At 46.9% G+C, this 22,007-nt stretch overlaps 1 protein-coding gene and 1 pseudogene across 3 annotated transcripts in view; one reads left to right on the top strand and one right to left on the bottom strand.

Annotated features, from left to right (window-relative positions):
* FARS2 (phenylalanyl-tRNA synthetase 2, mitochondrial) overlaps positions 1–22,007 on the bottom strand; it is a 458,205-nt gene that overhangs the window by 3,718 nt on the left and 432,480 nt on the right. For 2 of the 3 annotated variants that reach the window (XM_073810283.1, XM_073810284.1), the window contains one exon: positions 3,885–4,482. The exons of the other annotated variant lie outside the window; for it this stretch is intronic. In XM_073810283.1, coding sequence (XP_073666384.1) covers positions 3,900–4,482 — 583 coding nt within the window. In that variant the 3' untranslated portion in view covers positions 3,885–3,899. Of the gene's footprint in view, positions 1–3,884; positions 4,483–22,007 lie in introns of those variants that run through there. 3 annotated transcript variants of the gene reach the window in all.
* On the top strand, positions 9,154–13,283 carry LOC101317534 (peptidyl-prolyl cis-trans isomerase A pseudogene; annotated as a pseudogene).

Raw genomic sequence — 22,007 nt, 5'->3', positions numbered from 1 at the left:
CCCAGCCACAGACCTGCCGCTTTCTGCTGGTCTTCTGGGCTTTTCTGCTGCGAATAAATTGGCAAATACCTCAAGAGAAAAGCAGCAGAGAACACCAGGCTCATCCCTCTGTGGTTCTGGGAGACTGAGGATCCACCTTGTGGTCCTTTCCTCTGTCCTGGGATGTACAATGACAATGTATAGACTTCGCAGCTGACAGAAACCCAACCAAGAAGACAGGAAGGAACAAGTGGAAACTCCAGAAAGTGCCCCACCCCCGATAAGAGAGCAAATCCAGATGGAACGGCTGAGAACGGTGCTATTCTCAGGAATCTAACGAGCACGGGCTTGGAGGTCAGCATCCTACCCCCATTCAATGCATCTGTTATGGTTTCTGCAAAAATCAGGTGGATTTTCGTGAATGATGGTAGATTAGCGAAAACTTATCCAAGTAGTAGTCCCAACCGTAGCTGCTGAATGAGATGTGGTATCTTAACCGGAACAGCCCAACACAGACTTTGGTACTCGGGTGGTGGCTATCCACCTGGAAAATGCGTTCTTTTCAAACCTTCTCAGGAGAGAGAACCCAAAGCGGCTCTGTGCTACGTCCAAAGGATAGAAGTGCGTGTTCAGTGTCGTAGCCCAAGGGTGCGCTCGTTCTCCTGCTCTCTGTCATCTTGACAGTCCCCGGAATGTCACGCTGCTCTACTATATTACTGACATTCTGCTAACCGGAATGGCAAATAGGAAGCGGCAAGGGCTTTGGATGCTAGAGTAAAACACATGTGTGTCAGAGGGCAGAACATGACAGCCCTTTAGGCTTTCAAAGTCCCGACATATTGGTGAAGCCGCTAAGAGGTCGGTGGTCCGGGGCATGCCGTCTAAGTTAAATGATTACTGCCTTATAAAATGGTGTGTGGCTTGAGGACGCTTTGGATTTGGCGGGGGGGGGGGGGGGGGGGTGGCAGCCTGTATTGCACTTGATATTATTTCTCTGCCCTATTTCTCGAGTGCCAGTCGTGAATGAGGCCCAAAATACAAGAAGGCTCTACAGAAATTCTAGGTTTCAGTGCAACCCGCCCTGCTCTTGAGGCCGTATAATTGATCAAATCCACCAGCGCTAGGGACATCCAGAGGAGAGAAAACGCTGTGAGGGAGCGTCGACAAGCTCTGGCAGGAGATCTGCAGTGCAGAATGCCTAGGTTACTAGAGTAAGGTCACGGCCACTCCATTTCAGGGACTGTTCATTGTGAAAAGACTCACCATTTCAAAACCAGCTCTTGAAGTGATAATAGATAATAGAGATCAAGTTGAAAATGGAACATCAAGTGATTATATGACCGGAACTGCTCATCATGAGTTGGACATCGTCAGATCCACCAAGTCGGTCAGGCATCTGATGGAGATGGTATGTTTAGGGTCACGTCTGAGCAAGTGCAGGGGGCACAATGTGTCCCAGGTCTCCATGTCACCGCCCTCCGTCGTCCTGACGCCTCTCGCAGCTTTACGTCTATAACTACGGGGGCAGGGGTGGGACTGCTATGATCTATTGGCAAAGGAAGGAAAGCAGCTTGTTCCTGGCTCATGGAAGGGGTGGTTCCAGTCGTCAGTGCTGGCTGACCGTGGGCTGCTGTCAACACCATGGCTCTATCAGGGGTGACCCTAAAGGACAGTGGTGAGGGGAGACCTTCTCAGCAGGCAGAGCTGTGAGCAGTGTGCCGCTTTGGTCCACTCTGTATGGCCCGAGAACTGTCCTAAGATAAGGATGTACGCAGACTACTGGGTTAGTGAATAGCTTGGCTGGTTGGTCGGGGGAGAGAAGGGACAGGTTTGGAAGATCAGAGACAAAGACGTCTGGGAACAAGCACGTAGACGGATCCTGGCAAGTGGCCACAAAATGTGCGGAGCTTTATGTCACTAGAGAAGATTCAGCACAGAGCGGTCACTCACTGGCCAGGTCGACAGGAGGGACTGGCTAGTGATATCAGCCATCCTCTGTCCTCAGCCACCCCAGCACTTGTACAATAGACCCCTGAATGGCAAGAGAAAAAGAGATGGGGGAATATTAATCATGGCCTCAGAACCAGACGCACAAGTTGGAACTTTAGCTTGGGACGTACACTTTTGAGAGAGCATAGCCTGCCATCACCTTGAAGATTCAGTAACAGAGTGGACTTGACGTAGGGATGAGGGGATCCGGCTGTGCAAAGGGCGGGCTGCAGAAGATGCCCGTGGTTCCCCTGCATCTCCTCCCTTTACCCACCTCTGATCTCAGCCACAACTGCAGGGGATAGTTCCACGCAGACTCACACTCAAACTCATTCTGCTTTCTGCACCAGGGCTTTCTCAGAAAAGCTTTGAGCCCTTCAGTCCACGCACATCACAGCCCAGCAGTGCAGGGTGTTACCACACCAGGGGCCGTCCTCACCAGCAGGGAGCGGAGAAATACTTCCACCTCTCATCCCTCAGATGGGCAACACCGAGAAGCATCCTCTAGACGTCTCAGAGGTCCCAGCAGAATCAATCCCCACTGCTTACGGCAGCGATCTCAATGATACCATGGTTCTTCCTGTGTCACCCTCCCTGCCCTCACGCCCACCTCCTGCTTCACCTCTCATTTAAAGCAACTGCTCCCAAGCCCTGTCTCAGGCTTTGCTTTCAGGGATTCCCAAACTAAAGCGATAGATGCACCTGCCGAAAAGAAACTATGTATTAATATCTGACAGGAGCCAGAAAAGCAAGACTCCATCCAAAACCAGAGGAGAATAATGCAGAAGAGTAATCTGGGTGTGGGTATGTGAAAGGGGGTATGGGGAGCATTTTATCACTTCAGACTTAGCAGGTCCAGTTCATTCCATAAGCCAGTATTAAATATAGGTTTTTAGAGCTGACAATGTAAGCATAGAATATCAAAATTTAGAAAGGCATAGGAGACGTTGATCTTTCTCCTGTGCTTTGAGAACACACACACACACACACACACACACACACACACAGAAAGACATAGGAGATGTTTATCTTTCTCCTGTGCTTTGAGAACATATGCTCACATTGTCTGTGTGCACGTACACACACACACACACACACACACACACTGGACTATAAGAAAAAAATCACTAGAGCCACACAGGGGAACCTGGCTCTTTGGACCACACAAGTATTATCAAGGCATCACCAGTGGGAGAGAGCCCAGTTACGAGCCAAAGACTAGAGAGGAAAAAGCCTTTGTTGTGAATAAATAGCTTGATGAACCCAAACATACTCAGTGGCTGGAGAATCACAGGACAGAGTAAGTCCTTTTTCATCTACAGAGTGAAGGGGTTTGCGTGTATGAACCACGTGTGCTGCTGGCCACACTTTCAAGAACCACACGTGTGCCTTCTGTGACTTCAAGGTTTTGTGAAACACAGTTTGAAAACCTGGGCCAACCCACCCCTTCTTCTAGAAATGTCTCCACTCCATCCATCTCTGGAAGGGAAGAACCCTCCAACTTTGCTAAAACATCCCAGAGAAGGGGACTGGTGCAGATTTCCAGTGTGGCGACGCTGGACCATTTTGACCCAAATGGATATCCCTTTAATGCTTTCTGACTGCAGCCGAATCCTCATTCTTCAGGTCCTGATCTCAGTGGAAACAGTAAGACATCGCCATCATTTTACAATATCCTTTCACAGCCCTCAAGGTAGTTAATAGTTTTTATACTGGATTGGGCTGTGATTAATGAGAATTAAAGGAAGACTATAAGTATCAAGCAATTCTTATCTGCAGTAAGTTGCTCACGAAATCTCCGTTTGCCTCCCTGAGAAGATATATAGAACTGAGCAGCAATAAGTTTTTCTTATTATTAAGGGTTAAAGTGTGTCCCCCCCTCCAAAAAGCACACGCTGGAGTCTGAACCCCTAGTACCTCAGAGTGTGACTTTATGTGGACACAGGGCTGTAGGTAGTCAGGGAAGATGAGGTTATATACTGGAGTAGACCACGTCCGACTCCACGGTTCCTGGTGTCTTCATGTCCCACGTGAAGCCAGAGACACACACAGGGAGAAGCCACGCGATGATGGGGGCAGAGATGGAAGTTATACAGCTGCAAGCCCGGGAGCACCCGAGAACGCTGACGGTCACCGGAAGCTGGAGGAAGCAAGGAAGGGTCCCCTCCAGCTTTCAGAAGGAGCACAGCCTGCTGGCACCTTGATTTTGGACTTCTGGCCTCCGGAAGTGTGAGCCAATACGTTTCTGTCTTTTTTTTTTTTTTTTTCTTTGCGGTATGCAGGCCTCTCGCTGCCGTGACCTCTCCTTCTGCGGAGCACAGACTCCGGACGCACAGGCTCAGCGGCCATGGCTCACGGGCCCAGCCGCTCCGCGGCATGTGGGATCTTCCCGGATCGGGGCACGAACCCGTGTCCCCTGCATCGGCAGGCGGACTCTCAACCACTGCGCCACCAGGGAAGCCCAAGTTTCTGTCTTTTAAGCCAGCTGGCGTGTGGTACTTTGCTATGGCGGCCCTAGGAAACGAATGCACTTATATTAATGATTTCTCTCTGATCAAGTCTCTAACATGTATCGATCAGGATAAAAGTGTGTTTCCACAATTCACCCCTTTCTTCTCTTCTTGAGAGACTTTGGAAGCTTATGAATTAAGAGGCTATTTTCAGAAATAGTGATGCAAGTTTCACTTTTGGACGTATTTAATTATAATCTATAAATCAGTAGCACTTCTCCCAAAAAGATGTATCCAAAGTCCATCTGGGATTCAGAGAGGTACTGGACTCAAACAGCTCACTACCCCGACGGTCCATAATAGATACACAATTCTCTCTAAGCATAGCAAGGCATCATTCTAGAATGAAAATCCTCACTAAAGCTGGGTGGCAGAATGCCTTTATGCGGGCATCTACAGGCCCGGCCATGCCTGATTTAATTAAGGAGTTGTATTTGCATCGATAAATTCTCATCCAAGGTAAAATAAAAGTGATTCGATCTGTTCACACTCAATTTCGTTTAGGTGTACAACTAGTGGTTTACGTCTATTGCAAAATAATTCAACCAAGGAATCAATTTTAGCACCTACAAAATCCCAGCCAGGCTATAATTACAGTCTTCCACATGCTAATTGCACACATTTTCAGATAGGAAACATACATAGGTATCGTGTATCATCTTACTGTTTACCACCCAAAATTATACTTGCATAAAACATGGGAAAATTCTCTTCATTATTTATGACCCTCATAAGGCTAGGATGTTCCTTTTACAGCCCTTTCTGGATCCATCCAGGTTAGTAAATTACTATCTTCCTTGGCTGCCTCTGTATCTTTTATTCTTCTTGAGCTGTTGGAAGCTGAAAAGGGTTGAGGAAGAGATCCCCATAGTAGGAGGCAGCGGGGACCAGAGATCACAGCGGGAACTGGGACCTCAGTGCAGAGCATGGGTTTCTGGGGGGCTTCTGCTGCCTGGCTGGTCAGAGTGTCCACATCGAATAAGACGACAGGCCACGAGCTGGGGGATGAGTGATCTAATGGAGGAACTCATGAAAATGAAGCCCATTTCCAAATAGGAGACTAAATACGTGCTCCAGGGAGGCTGTAAGGTGAGCGCACCTGACGAAGAACCAGGATACATACGACAGCATTCAACAGGTTGTTCTGAACGTCTTAATGGCCTCTAGAGCATTCCGCATCTAAAAAGATCCGCGTGGATCACGTGCGTGGAGCAATTTAAGAGTGCCAGAGGCAGGACACACTTGAGTTGGGGTTTTGTTGTTTTGACGATATTCTCTTTCTATCTGCCAAACCACACTCCCTGTGACAAGGATGCTCGCATGAGTAAGCAGGTCACAGTTTACAAAGGTCCAACAGGGGCCTCTCTCCCTGGGAGGCTGATTTGCAAGGGATGGTTACTGTCGCGCCTGCTTTAGAGTCGATGAGAAAACCAGGGGAACGAAGAGGAAACTGAGGATGGGAGAAGCTTAGGTGGTTCAACCAAGACCCCACAGCTCCTCTAGCACCACAGTGTGGCGCTGTGCCTACTTGATGCTTACATTTCACACGGAATGGCGAATGTCCCAACAAACACACATTCATTATTCTATTTCTTATAAAGAGTTATTTTGTACAGTACTCGTGTACCACACAGTGTCTTCTTGCCTGAGACTGTGGAGGGAAACCTCTTAATGTCTTAGCACATAAAGAACTGTCCTCTTGAGCACGGGGAGAGGGGGTCCCTAGTCACACAGCCCAATATCCCTCTGGAGAAACGGATGGATGTTCTCCTGGGCCACCTTTACTCCTAAGGACCCCTATGTGTCTCTCCAAGGTGCCCAGGTTTTGAAAGGGAAAGGCAAGGATTGATTCAGAGAATGAAGGTGGGAAAGGTGGGGGAACAGGTGGAGGTGAGGAAGATGGAAGTTGTCAGCATCCCTGACATTGGCCATGACCAGCTCACTCTTGGAGAATTTCATGTGACTCTGGCACTAAGTTTGGGGGGAGATGGTGACAAATACAATGTGTCCAAAGGGAGCATGGTGGGCAGTTAGGAAAGAATCCTCACGCGGAGCTGTTGAAGAAACTGGGAGTGGTTAGTCTGGATTGGAGAAGTCTCGAGGAGACATCACACCTCGATCCTGCTAGGCCAAGGACTGGCACAGAGAGAGGCAGATGTTTTTTGGTGGATGCACAGGACATAGTGAGATAATTAGAAAAAGAGTAGCAGGAAGGAAAGTTCACCTCAGTTTAAGAAGAATCATCCTAACAATTACAGCAGACACAGTGACGATCTATGGAACGTTCCATCTTTGGCTGGAATTATACAGGCAATGACTGGATAGCCGTCCCAAAGGGCACCATTTGCTTGAACCAGATGGCCTTGGGTGTCTTCTAGATCTAAGTGCTGTGCCTCTAGGAATAAGGTCTTGACTCCCTGGTTTCATAATTCCTTGGTGTTTGCTACAGACCTCTCCACAGTGCAGTAATCCCTTTCTTAAAAAATTTATTTATTTATATTTGGCTGCCTTGCGTCTTCGTTGCTGCGCGTAGGCTTTCTCTAGTTGTGGTGAGCGAGGGCTGCTCTTCATGTGGTGCGCGGGCTTCTCATTGCAGTGGCTTCTCTTGTAACAGAGCACGGGCTCTAGGCATGTGGGCTCAGTAGTTGTGGCGCGCGGGCTCAGTAGTTGTGGCTCGCGGGCTCTAGAGCCCAGGCTCAGTAGTTGTGGCGCACGGACTTAGTTGATCCGCGGCATGTGGGATCTTCCCGGGCCAGGGTTTGAACCCGTGTCCCCTGCATTGGCAGGTGGATTCTTAACCACTGCACCACCAGGGAAGTCCAGTAATTCCTTTTATCTTTTATGATCTCAGGGCCACTTAGAATATTATTTCTTTGGCTGACTCCTTGGCTCTGAAGAGCAATGCCAAAACCTGAAGGAATCATGAAGTGCTGATGCGAAATCTCTATTAATTTCTGATGACTTTCTTATCTTAGTAGATTTTTATGCGCCCTAGGTACCTCACGGTTTGTAGGCATTCAATGGATGGGTGAATGAATGAATGCATGCATGCATGAGTGTGAACATTACTTAGCTAATTATGAAAACAATATTCCAGGCTTCAAGGACAAAAGAAGAGGGGAAGAACCCAGAAATCTTTTGAACATTTGAAAGCAGATGTAAGTTAAAAATTAATGAGTAACGGTTGTTCATGATTTTTTAAAATACCCTTAGCATTTTATTTTTTGCTCTAAAAATAGAAAATTTCCTTAAAGTGATTTTTTAGTCTATAAAAATATATAGCATACATTATGCTAAATGGTGAAATATTAATAGCACTTCCTTTAAAATTGAATAAGACAAGGAAACTTGCCATTGACATTTCCAGTAAAAAGTTTACTGAAGTGCAATCAAAAAAGAAAAGAAATAAAAAGGTGAAGGACTGCAGAGCAAAAAGCAAAGTTGGCAAAAATTCCAGATATGATTGTCTGCCTCAGAAAACCCAAATGAATCTGAGTTTAGTAAAATTTCTGGATATAAAATCAATATGCAAAAGGCTGCACATCTAGGGCTTCCCTGGTGGCTCAGTGGTTGAGAGTCCACCTGCCGATGTGGGGGACACAGGTTCGTGCCCCGGTCCGGGAAGATCTCACATGCCGCGGAGCGGCTGGGCCCGTGAGCCACGGCCGCTGAGCCTGCGCGTCCAGAGCCTGTGCTCCGCAACGGGAGAGGCCGCAACGGTGAGAGGCCCGCGTACCGCAAAAAAAATAAAAAATAAAAGGGCTGCACATCTATATACCAGCAAAGAACAGTAAAAACTACAAAATAAAAATTGTCAACTTCTAACAGCATCAAAAATAGAAAGTATGTAGGAATAAATATGGCAAAGATTAAAGGACCTTAAGGTGAACATTTTAAAACTCTCTCAGAAGCTGGTGATGGAATTGTAGATTGTTATAACCATTTCAGAAACATAACATTATCTACTGAGGTCAAACTCATGCACGCTCTATGACGCACCACTTCCATTCTTAAGAACATACCACAGAGAAGCAATTTTTCACGTATGCCAAAATATATATACAGAAATCTTCATAGAAGCACTGTAATAGCAAAATTGAAAAGCAATGTCCATCAGTAACAGATGTCCATCAACATCAAATACTCATCAACAGTAAAATAAATATATGACAGCATATTTATTCCGTGAACTATTAGCCATGAAAATGAATGAACCGCCTGTACACATTAGAATGGGTTCATCTCAGAAGTAAGACATGGAGTGAGAGACTGAGGGACTAAAGAATACATACAGTGTGCAAAAAAATAGACAAAACAAACAGTCTGTTACTTGCGGATACATATGTATGTGATAAAACTATAATGAAAAGTATAAATTAATTAAACTTCAATATAGTGTATTTTGGGGAGGAGAGAGAAGACCTTTATTGGGAATGAGCTTAAAGATGCCTTCAAAGGCCCTGTTGGTGTTCTCTCTCTTAGGCTGGGTGTTTATTTTACTATTATTATGTACATTTCCTATGTCCTATTTCTCAGCTCTGTAGTTTTTTTTCTTTTTCCAGGAAAATGCTCTTTAACCTAACGTGGTACTTATCGAAATTTATCCATTCATTCTACTGATGGTGCATTAGTGAATAACATCTACTTAGAATGACCAGAAATACAACTGGGTGTCATGGACTGTATGTTTTCAAAATGTAAAGATTAAGAACCGGCTTGAGGAGATTATACAGGAAGCATGTTATCTCCCTACTTAACAATATTGAAGGTCTAGAAAGACCTCGTAGCATTACCGCAGTGATAGCACTGGTCTTAAGTAATGGTCAAACTGAGGAATTATTTGCACAATAATTGGGATCGATAATGTTCAGAATATATCAGGCAGTACTCACTTTACCTGCGGGCCACAGACCAACTACTCAGGATTCTTGGTTGCAAACAAGAACCGACACTGGTCAACACAAGAAAAAACGATCTCTCAGAAGCCTGTGAAGTACAGTTGAGCCTTGAACAACTCAGGGATTGGAGCACCGACCCTCCAAGCGGTCCAAAACCCGCCTGTAATTTATGGTCGGCCCTCTGTATACGTGGTTCCTCCACATCTCTGGGTCCGCATCCTTGGATTCCACCAGCCTCAGACCATGTTGTACCATGGTATTTACTATGGAAAAAAATCTGCTCTAAGTGGACCCGTGCACTTCAAACCCGCGTTGTTCAAGGGTCAGCTGTACTTGTGGAGATGGGGGGAAGCCTAGTCGGCCGGGTTTGAAAAGTAGACGTGACTGATGGAAGTTTGTGAAGGTCATGTCGCAGGAATCAGCCCGTTAGGGCACCTCTGCTTCCTCTAGGGCTGCCACCGTAGCTATAAACCCTAAATGACCCCTGCATCCTGGCCCCTCTTACGCCCTATTCCAGGCTCCACTGAGCGCATCCAGTGGCCAGGTTCAGGTCACACATCTACCCCTTTGGTGCCAGGGTTCAGGGTGAACAAACGGCTGAACTTTGTGACTTCTATATTCCATAAATTTAGGAAAGGAATACAGGTGTCAGGAGCCACAGATGAATGAGTGAGAGAATGAATAGAAGCAGAGGAAAGAGGGAGGGCGAGGGAGAGGAAGCTTAGAAATGATCCGCCATGTTCATCAAAAATTTTGCTCCTGAAGCGCCATCTAAGACTCTGAATCTAAATTTCAGAAGTTGGTGGGGAGGGGGCGGGTCCACAGAAACCTTCCATTTATTTAACCTGAATGGCAGGCGATATTTTTAAGTTTGAAAAGATTACTGGCATCAGTAACGCAGGTCCTTAAATCTACTTACTCTTTCTATGACTTTCAGTGACTTTGCTTTTACTATGTGAAGGTTGGGGCGTGTCTAAAGGATTCCAAATTTCTTTTCTCCCTAATTGTTCCTTAACCAATTTATTCGTCTCTGTGTGCATTTCTTGGAGATGCATAGCAGCGATTTCAATTTATGAATGAAGAAGTTCAGGATTTGACTACTTAGAGCCGCAAGAAAAATCATCTGAGTGTTTAAAATAAACAATATTTGTCACTTAACCACGACGCTGATGTGCCAGGCATTATTCCGGTCATTTTATATGCGTTACCTAATATAATCCTTCCAACAAGCCCCGTGAAACAAGTATCCTCACTTTACAGATGATGAAATTGAGGCAACAAGACATAAAATAATCCACTCAAGGTAATGAATGGAGGAGCAGGGATTTCGATCTAGTTAAATTTGCTCTAGAGTTTCAGCCACTAGTTAATACTGGCTCAGTAACTGTCAATTTCATCAGAGCAAAACAGACATTTTAAAATCCACTTATTGGTCATAAATAAATCAACCAATAAAAATAAAGCACTATTAACAAATACAGATTTATAACCACGAAAATGATCTCTTCTTAATTTGGCCTTCCGAAATCTGCTTTGACTGTCTCTGCGCTCACGGCTAAACAGCACGTAAACAAAAGTCTTGCACTCAGGGAACACCTGTGAGCTCCCAGGCCACTGGCCAGCTGTTCCCCAGTCAGTTCCACCTGTTCTCAGTGGGCAGGTTTCCTCTGGGGAGCTGCATCTTCTCTCCCACCTTTACAGGGAGCTTCCTCCTGGAGAAGCTTAACGCAAACCTGTTCTTCCTGCCGTACTCTTCTCTGCAATACACCCGTTAAGGATTCAACCTGGGTTAAATGTGGATTCCTTTAAACAAGAATTTAAATCAAAGACCAAAAGACAACCCTCAGCATGGGAGAAAATATTTGCAAATGAAGCAACTGACAAAGGATTAATCTCCAAAATTTACAAGCAGCTCATGCAGCTCAATAACAAAAAAACAAACAACCCAATCCAAACATGGGCAGAAGACCCAAACAGACATTTCTCCAAAGAAGATATACAGACTGCCAACAAACACATGAAAGGATGTTCAACATCACTAATCATTAGAGAAATGCAAATCAAAACTACAAGGAAATATCATCTCACACCAGTCAGAATGCCCATCACAAAAAATCTAGAAACAATAAATGCTGGAGAGGGTGTGGAGAAAAGGGAACACTCTTGCACTGCTGGTGGGAATGTGAATTGGTACAGCCACTATGGAGAACAGTATGGAGGTTCCTTAAAAAACTACAAATAGAACTACCATATGACCCAGCAATCCCACTACTGGGCATATACCCTGAGAAAACCATAATTCAAAAAGAGTCATGTACCAAAATGTTCATTGCAGCTCTATTTACAATAGCCAGGAGATGGAAGCAACCTAAGTGTCCATCATCGGATGAATGGATAAAGAAGATGTGGCACATATATACAATGGGATGTTACTCAGCCATAAAAAGAAATGAAATTGAGTTATTTGTAGTGAGGTAGATGGACCTAGAGTCTGTCATACAGAGTGAAGTAAGTCAGAAAGAGAAAGACAAATACCATATGCTAACACATATATATGGAATTTAAGGGAAAAAAAATGTCATGAAGAGCCTAGGGGTAAGACAGGAATAAAGACACAGACCTACTAGAGAATGGACTTGAGGACACGGGGAGGGGGAAGGGTAAGCTGGGACGAAGCGACAGGGAGGCATGGACATATATACGCTACCAAATGTAAAATAGATAGCTAGTGGGAAGCAGCTGCATAGCACAGGGAGATCAGCTCGGTGCTTTGTGACCCACTAGAGGGGTGGGATAGGGAGGGTGGGAGGGAGGGAGATGCAAGAAGGAAGAGATATGGAAACATATGTATATGTATAGCGGATTCACTTTGTTTTAAAGCAGAAACTAACACACAATTGTAAAGCAATTATGCTCCAATAAAGATGTAAAAAAAAAAAAAAGAATTTAAATCAAACTGAGGTTTTTCCCCACACACCCTACATATTAAATAATTATGAGCAAAAATATGTTATGGGGGCAGAACAGGCATAAATAGGAAAATAGGCATATCTGTGTATATCTATAATGGAATACTACTCAGCCATAAAAAGGAATGAAATAATGCCATTTGCAGCAACATGGATGGACCTAGACATGATCATACTAAGTGAGATAAGTCAGACGGAGAAAGACAAATATCATATGGTATCGCTTACAGGTGGAATCTAAACAATGATACAAATGAATGCATTTACAAAACAGAAATAGACTCACAGACATAGAAAACAGACTTATGGTTACCAAAGGGGGAAAGATGGGGGCGGGATAAACTAGGGGTTTGGGATTGACATGCACACACCACTAGACATAAAACAGGTAACCAGCCTTGCAGACGCCGCTACCCTGGAGCCTCCCACACTGCTCAGCCGTGGTCAACCCCACCGTGTTCTTCGACATTGCCATCGACGGCGAGTCCTTGGGTCACGTCTCCTTCGAGCTGTTTGCAGGCAAATTTCCAAAGACAGCAGAAAACTTTCGTGCTCTGAGCACTGGGGAGAAAGGCTTTGGTTATAAAGGGTCCTGCTTTCACAGAATAATTCCGGGATTTCCGTGCCAGGGTGGTGACTTCACACTCCATCATGGCACTGGTGGCAAGTCCATCTATGGGGAGAAATTTGATGATGAGAATTTCCTCCTGAAGCATGCGGGTCCTGGCATCTTGTCCACGGCAAATGCTGGCCCCAACACAAACAGTTCCCAGTTTTTCATCTGCGCTGACAAGACTGAGTGGTTGGGTGGCAAACGTGTGGTTTGGGGCAAGGTGAAAGAGGGCGTGAATATCGTGGAAGCCATGGAGCGCTTTGGGTCCAAGAATGGCAAGACCAATGGCAAGGAGATCACCATTGCTGACTGTGGACAAATCTAATAAATTTGACTGTGTTGTATCTTAACCACCAGACCGTTCCTTTTGTAGCTCTCAGGAGGGCGCCCCTTCGCCTCCATCTGCTTGGAATATCCTATCATCTTTGTGCTCTCACTGCAGTTCTTTGGGCTCCACATTGCCTTTATCTCCCTCCAAGTTTAGCTGAATTGCAAAGTTAAGTTTATGATTATGAAATAAAAACTAAACAACAAAATTAAATAAATAAAATAAAATAGATAACCAACAAGGGCCTACTGTACTATACTCAATATTTTGTAATAACCTATAATGGAAAAGACTATGGAAAAGAACAGATTGTACATATATATAAAATATATAAAATTATATATATAGGGCTTCCCTGGTGGCGCAGTGGTTGGGAGTCCGCCTGCCAATGCAGGGGACGCGGGTTCGTGCCCCGGTCCAAGAGGGTCCCGCGTACCGCGGAGCGGCTGGGCCCGTGGGCCATGGCCGCTGAGCCTGCGCATCCGGAGCCTGTGCTCCACGGCGGGAGAGGCCACAACAGTGAGAGGCCCGCGTACCACAAAAGAAAAAAAAATTATATATATAATTCAGTTATATATATATATATATATATATATAAAACTGAATCACTTTGCTGCTTTGCTGTACACCTGAAACTAACACAGCATTGTGAATCAAGTACGCGTCAATAAAAAAAGACAAAAAATAAAAATAAAGACATGTACGACCTATTGAAAAAAAGAAGAAAAAAAGAAAACAGGCATATCGATTGAGCGGTGTGACTGAAAGTTTCAGGCATCCAAGGGCTCCCTGGGTACATCTGGCACATTCAACACAGGTGTCAACAGAAGAAAAGTAGGACGTGGCCCCTGCCTGTGGTGGCACCTAGCACAGGTAGGCAAACGACACCAGGTATTGTAATAGGACAAAAGTAGATAATATATGCTAAGGAGCTAGATTGAATATTCCCCTAAACAGATGGGGGAAATGTGGGCTGGAGGACTGAGTGTTGGGTGATTCACACATAACTGCTTGACAAAACACGCCTAGCGGGGCCGATGAATGAGCAAGTGTCAGTACATGGTGAGATCTCTATTGGTTCTACCCATCCCAGTCTTATCCAACATTTCTATAAATGAGCTGGAAAAGAAGAGAGATGGTATAATTGATCAAATCTGTGTCGTCTTGAAACTAGGAATGATGGCAAATACATTGCCTAACAGAATCAAAATCCTAAAGGCATGAGGTGTTTCTCCAATCCGCCAGCAGGGTCAGGGTTGTGATGTGTCCAGGTGAAGGGGGGGATGTTCTCATCGTGCCCAGGGCTGCACTCACCACATCTGCGGTGGTCCTTCTAAGCAACACATCCAAATGGGGATTTTAAGATACAACAGATTCTAGGAAGTGACCAGGAAAATGTGACTTGACACCAGTGTAAACAAGGGGAGATATGCAATCCAGTATAGGGAATATCGCCTATGGTTTCGTGGTAGCCATTTCCATACATTTAAAAGAATATATATGACATGAAATAGAATTTCAGTTTCTTCTGTGCCATTCCGCAAGGCTAAACTAAGACAAGATAGATTTTTGACTTTAAAATATAAGCTGTACGAGGGAAAGAAAAAGAATGTTTATGTAGTACCTATCCGGAGCCAAAAACTGTGCTTCAAATTTCCCATCATCCTCCTTAAAATCAAATAAAAAAGTAGTATTATCCCATTTTATATATTGTTCTGCGTATCTATTGCTGAATAAACTACTGCAAAACTTAGTAGTTTAAACCAACTTATTATTCTTATATCTCATCATTCCGTGGCTCATAAATTTGAAGGAGGCAGAGCAAGGAGAGCTCATCTCCGTCCCATGATGTCTAGGGCCTCAGCGGGAGCGTCTTGAATGGCTGGGGGCTGTTCGGGCATTTCTCTCTGTCTCCCCATCCTGCCCCTTCACGAGGGGCCAGGGGGGCTTCCTCACAACATGGCGGCCTCAGGACAGGTGAGTCTCTGCAAAGGGCTTGGGGCTCCAAGAGATGAGGCAGGTACTGCCACACTCCTCTCAGGGCTGGGCCTGGACAAGCGGAGCATCACCTCCTCTGCGTGCACTGGCCGGGCCGTCCGAGGGTCAGCCCACATTCAGGGAGAGGAAATGGGAGGAGCCTCAGAAGGGTCGGCGGCGTCTATAGTCGATACACAGGCGAAGAGGCACAGGATGGTGGGAAGAGGCAGACCCAGGACTCACACCGGATCTGACCAGTTATCATGCCCTGGCGACCACTCTGCACCATGCCTGTGCTCATGGATTCAAGGGCGTCCTGCAAGGTGACCTCTAATGCCGTGTACTTTTAGCCTCAGAGTCTCTTCCAAGCTCCAGACCTTTATCTCCAAACGTGAACTGCATGTATCTATTCAAATGTGTGGCAGCAGACATGAATTCTGAACTCATCATGGGTCCTCTCTCCATCCCAAACCATCAGCCCCTAACACCACCCTAGTCTCGCTGGCTCAGCACCTCATGGGGACTCTGTCCCTGCGCTCACTCATTCCCTGGGTCATCTGTCAGTCACCAAGGCCGTGGATCTGCGTGCACCACAGGCTGCTCCAGGGTCTGGTGCACCTGCCTCGCCAGCCTCCCTCCCCGGCCCTCTCCCCACGCTCGCCCCGCCCCAGCCCCTGCCCTGTCCACCCCCCACCCCCCACCCAGGTCTCTGCCCAGCCACAGTCTCCTCAGAGAGACCACCCACCGAGAAGAGCATCTCCCATGAGCCCCGCCCTCCGCCAAGCTTGCTTTACTCTCCTCCACTCGATTTATCGTTTCCTGATCCGGCGGTAGCCGTCTATTTGCTTATTTACTTACTGTCCCTGTCTCTCGCTGGAACAGTGCCGTTCGGTAGAAATACAACACGAGTCACATACATTTTACATTTTATAGTCGCCACACATCAAAAGGCAGAAAGAAGCAGGTGAAATCAATTTCAATAATATATTTTATTTAGCCCAAGATACCCACAATATTATCATTTCAACACATAACCAATAGAAACAAAGTATTCATGAGCTCCTTTACATTTTTGGTCTCAGGTTTGAGTTCTGGTGCATTTACAGCCCTTCTCGTGCAGATGAGCCACATGTTGAGGGCCCAGCAGCCACGTGAGGGAGGCTCGAACATATAAACGCCACGAAGGCAGTGGCCGGTTCACCTCCGACTTCTCAGCCTGGAATAGCGCCTAACACTTAGCAAATGTTTGTTGATCGCCTGCGCGTATGCAGACATGGATACAATAGATGACGTGCATCCCTTGCTTTTGACCGTCCTCCTCCTACACCTGCCTGCTTACTCCTTACCTCCCATGAGGCACCTGTCAGCCCCCACAGGTGTGGCCAGCAGCTACTCTTTTTCAGCCTGAGTTGCTCTAACCCCGTCAGCAGTTCCGGAGGCCACCAGAAAGAGGCTCCGGAAGTCACAGAGCTGAGAGCCCAAAGGCCTGCCTTCCTTCCCACCTGCCGCCTGGGAAACCTCAGGCAAGTTCCCAAACATCTGTGACTCTCATTTTCCTCTCTGTAAAACAGGGTTTATCCATAACTCTAGCCCCAGCCATTGTAAGAATCAAAATAAAGCAACTTAACTAAAACAAACAACTCAAGAAACAGGCAAAGGGCTTGAATAGACATTTCTCAAAAGAAAATGTAAAAATAACCAGCAAGTATATGAAAAGATGCTCACCGTCACTAATCATTAGGAAAATGCACATCCAAATCACAGTGAGTTACCACTTGTATACATTAGGATGGCTACTATCAAAAAAAAGACAGAAAATAGCAAGTTTTGGCAAGGATGCGGAGAGATCAGAACCCTTGTGCGTTGGTGGTAGGAATGTTAAATGGTACAGCCGCTGTGGAAAATGGTATCGCACTTCTTCAAAAAATGACAATAGAATTACCGTACGATTCGGCAAGTACTCTTCTGGGTCCACAACCAAAGAAAGTGAAAACAGAGTCTCGACCCGATATTTACACACCCATGTTCATAGCAGCATTTTTCACAATAGCCAAAGGGCGGAAACAGCCCAAGTGTCATTGATGGATGAACGGATAAACAAAACATGGTCTCTGCAGACAACGGTGTATGGTTCAGCTTTGGAAATTCTGGAACACGCTACAAAGTGGATGAAACTTGAAGACATTGTGCTCAGTGAAATAAGCGAGTCAATAGAAAACAAATATTGTGTGAGTTTCCTAGAGCAGTCAAGTTCATAGAGACAGAAAGAACAGTGGTTGCCAGGGGCTGGGGAAGGGGGAACAGGAGTTAGTATCGAATGGGGACAGAGTTTCAGTTTGAGAAGATGACAAATTTCTGTGGGTGGATGGTGGTGATGGCAGCAGAACAACATGAATGAACTTAATGGCACAGAACTGTCCACTTAAAATGGTTAAGGAGGAAAATATTATCACAACAATAAAAGATAAAGCCATGTCAGTGAAAGTGCTCTGCTAGCTATAACGTTACACAAATGTGAGTTGACGTCATTCCTGGTAGTCCGTTACCCGCCCTAATCTGCTCACCCACACTCCTGTGCATCTCTGAGGTCCCAGTAACAGTCACTAACGCAATGCAGTGAGTCCCCTACGGAAGTACATCCTCCTCTCGTCTGTCTCCTTCACCTGTCCCTCTGCAGACGTGTATAGTGGACCATCTTACCTGAATATGTCTTTTAAACTATACCAGTCTGGGGGCTTCCCTGGTGGTGCAGTGGTTAAGCATCTGTCTACCAATGCAGGGGACACGGGTTCAAGCCCTGGTCCAGGAAGATCCCACATGCTGCGGAGCAACTAAGCCCGTGCGCCACAACTACTGAGCCTGCGTTCTAGAGCCCGTGGGCCGCAACTACTGAGCCCACGTGCCACAACTACTGAAGCCCATGCGCCTAGAACTCGTGCTCTGCAACAAGAGAAGCCACTGCAATGAGAAGCCCGCGCACCGCAACGAAGAGCAGCCCCCGCTCGCCGCAACTAGAGAAAGCCCGCGCGTAGCAACGAAGACCCAACGCAGCCAAAAAATAAGTAAAAATAAATAAATAAATAATAAACTATACCAGTCTGAATACTTTTAAGGTGACAAAACGTGAAAAGGGATGGAGAAAGCAAGGTAGAGAGATGTGTGTGTCGTGCATTCATGGATTTGTGTCTAAAATACAGCAATGTTATCTTTAAAGTCGGCAAATGCTGGTTTCACCTGCCGGTTTCTTCTGGTGACCTGAATCCGGGTGTGCCTTCTCCTCCTGCTTTGGACTCAGCGCCTGCGAGTTTTTTGTCCCCAGATGGGCGGCGCGCAGTGGATGCGGCGGGAACAAGACTCAGCACGCAGCCTGGGGAGCCTGAAATCCATGCCTCCCCCACGCAGCGGACGCAGGAGCTGAGGGGAGCAATAAGGCCTAATAACCTCCCCTGTCCTCCTAATTGCTTTCTTCTCCTGACGAAGCAGCACACCAGCGGCTCCAGCGGCCCTCAGGGAAATCTCTGCTTGTTATGAGGCCGGTGGGCAACCCTTTCATCACCGTGAAATGCTGCCAGTTTGTGTCAACAAATCCAATTTCAGTCAATCAATAGACAGCCCGCCTCCCCGCTCTGTCCCCCCTGCTGGCAGAGCTGAGCCGGGCCACCCCTCCTCCACCCCTGCCCAAGGAGGCCCCGCAGGAAGGAGGCCGCTCCCGCCAGAGCCCAGGATGCTCAGGCAGCCCTGCCACCAGCAGGGATGGCCCCACTGCCAGGGGTGCGGCCAAGCACCAGCTTCACGCAGACAGGCCTGGGTACCAGTGGCTCTGCCACTGCTGGCTGTGTGGCCTTGGACGCGTTCTTCACCTCTTTGAATCCTTGTTTCAAAAGCGGGGCTGTCGATGGACATTTAGGCTGCTTCCATGACCCGGCTATTGTAAATAGAGCTGCAGTGAACATTGTGGTACTTGTCCCTTTTTGAGTTATGGTTTTCTCTGGGTCTATGCCCAGTAGTGGGATTGCTGGGTCATATGGTAGTTCTATTTTTAGTTTTTTAAGGAACCTCCATACTGTTCTCCATAGTGGCTGTATCAGTTTACATTCCCAAGAAGATGCAGTACACAGATACAATGGAATATTACTCAGCCATGAAAAGGAACGAAATTGGGTCATTTGCAGAGACGTGGATGGACCTGGAGTCTGTCATACAGAGTGAAGTAAGTCAGAAAGAGAAAAACAAATATCGTATATTAACGCATATATGTGGAACCTAGAAAAATGGTACAGATGAACCGGTTTGCAGGGCAGAAACTGAGACACAGATGTAGAGAACAAGCGTATGGACACCAAGGGGGGAAGCGGCGGGTGGTGGTGGTGGTGGTGGTGGGATGAATTGGGAGATTGGGATTGACATGTATACACTGATGTGTATAAAACTGATGACTAATAAGGACCTGCTGTATAAAAAATAAATAAAATTAAATTAAAAAAAAAAAAAAGCGGGCTGATGATAGTGGCTGCCTACCGGGCTGTATAGTGGGGAAACTAAGTGGTACAGTGCGCGCGAGGCGCACCAGCCCGGCCTTGGCGACCTGCCAGCCCTTAAGCCAAACAGGGCAATAAACGGAGCTACTGCAGATTCTACAACATCATTAGCACCTGCCTCACCACCACTGTCATTCTGAGGATTGTATGGAAAACAGCTCAGGACGAGCCCCCGTGGCTCTACCAAGACGAGGAGGAATTCAGCGCTAGTTCGCGAAGGTTCACTCAGCAGAGATGCTCAGGAGGTCATCAGTGTTTGCAGAAAGAAACAGCCAGACTTCAATGTCCTCATCAGAGGCTGGCATCTGCAGGTAGAGGGGCCTTAAGGAGGCTGCTCTGTTGTATGGCAGACACAGAGGAGGAACCTCGTCCCGAGAGCAGGGCCAGCGGGGCCCAAAGGTGCTTCCCTGCGATTTCTGCATTTCCCCCGAGAAGCCGGAAGGAACGAAGGCCTCCCCACAAGGAGCCCTCTCCCCTGTAGGGGAGACCCCAGCTTCGTCAGTCTTTGGGGGCTAGAGGTCCCTGCTGGGTAACAATGAGTTAACCCAACTCCCTATTTCATTTCCTGCCAGGTGGGGTGACTGTCGCACCTGCTAGATTGGGGGTGATACACCATTGCCTTAGCATGTGACTTCCCCAAACGAGAAGCCTTCAGAACAGGATGCAGCAATGGGAACCAACCAATCAAGCAGCTCAGGGCTTCCCACGAGGTCCAGGAGCCTGTCGTTTCTGACTAAGCAAGGAGGCCGACGTTCCTCCAGTGGGAAGTGGTTAGAACAAGTACCTTGGACTGCATTTTGTTGCTGCTGCTGCTGCTGCCACTTTTGTGTTTAACTGGGGAGGAAAAGAGAGTAATTAGAGGTGAGGTTTTCAGACACAGAATGCCCTGATAGTGACGGACTTTCCACTCCAAGGCAGGCATGGTGAGAGGCCCTTCCACATTTATTATTTCATTTTATGTGTGACAATTACTCTGCAGGGCAGGTATATTGACCTCCTTTGTTAAACGAGGATGGTGAGGCCCAGATGTCGCCAGAGAGCTCGCGGACCTGGCACAGAGCAGGTGCTCGGTAATGAGAGAGACAGAGGCTTGCCTGGGTCACAGTCAGCAGGAGACATTCAAATGCAGGTTCTAAAGGTCCAGGCCACTACCTGATCCCACTTTGCTCTCTCCCTACTTGCTTGTTCCGGGCGGGATACAGGGAGGCCTTCATCAGGAATAAGTGTTGGCTCCTGGGAAAAAGTTCCAGATGGGGAAAGAAAGCTTTTTCTAGGGAAATCTGCCTTTAGAAGCATAGCCAGACCTCTCCATGCAGCCCAAGGGCAGGCCCCTTTGAACACTAAGGTAGTCCGGATATTAGGTGGGAGAGAGCCAAAGATTCTGAATAAAAGAAAGAAAGACTCCGAGCCAATAAAACGTGAGTTATGTTTGCTATGAAACTGGGCTTTTCTCAGGTGGCAGGGGGGCTTCAAAGTGCCTGATTCTTTTCTGAAATTTACATTAAATTGACAATTTTAAATAAAAGAAAGAAAAACCACAGAGCCATGCGTGTTGGGGAAATTTTGAGACATGCATGTATGGCAGGAAAGTTCGCTGCTCCTAGAAATTTAATTGCTGGATAGAAACAGACATAGAAATCTGGGTTTCCAACCAGACTGCCCCTTGAGCTCTGAACTGGCCCATGAAACTGCCCCCGCAAGCCCTCCGTGACGTCCCCCAGGCGTATAGAGCTCAGCATGCCTGAGACCTGATGAACTGCTGCCCTGCTCCCACCCCTGCCCACCGTGAAGGAGAAAGTGACCTGCATGCTCTGCTTTGGTTGGTGGCGTCATCGCCCACCCAGCCTCTCAACCTGGACACGTGGAATTCCTCCTAGACCGCCTCCTCCCCGGTTTAGCAGGTCGGTCCGCTACTACGTTGTCCTCTTACCCTTGGCACTGTCCCTTGGCATCTCTGTTCTTCTGTGCCAGCTTCTAAACCGACCTCCCTGACTGCAGGCTCGCCCTCCTCTACCTGTCAGTGGGTCCAGAGAGAATCTCCAAAGCCCACATTTGACCATGGCACTCCCCTACTTACCACCGTCCATCACCCCCCAGCACCGAAGAACCCGGAGCCCAGGCTCCTTGCACGGTATGAGAACTTGCCTGACCCCCAGAGATGAACAAATCGTGCCTGGCTCCAAAGTCCCCACAGTCACGGTAAAGA

Source organism: Tursiops truncatus, chromosome 10 (genome assembly GCF_011762595.2).
Source record: "Tursiops truncatus isolate mTurTru1 chromosome 10, mTurTru1.mat.Y, whole genome shotgun sequence".
Lineage (NCBI taxonomy): Eukaryota > Metazoa > Chordata > Mammalia > Artiodactyla > Delphinidae > Tursiops > Tursiops truncatus.
Note: the sequence above shows the minus strand (reverse complement) of the source record. Positions and strands in the feature narration are given on the sequence as shown.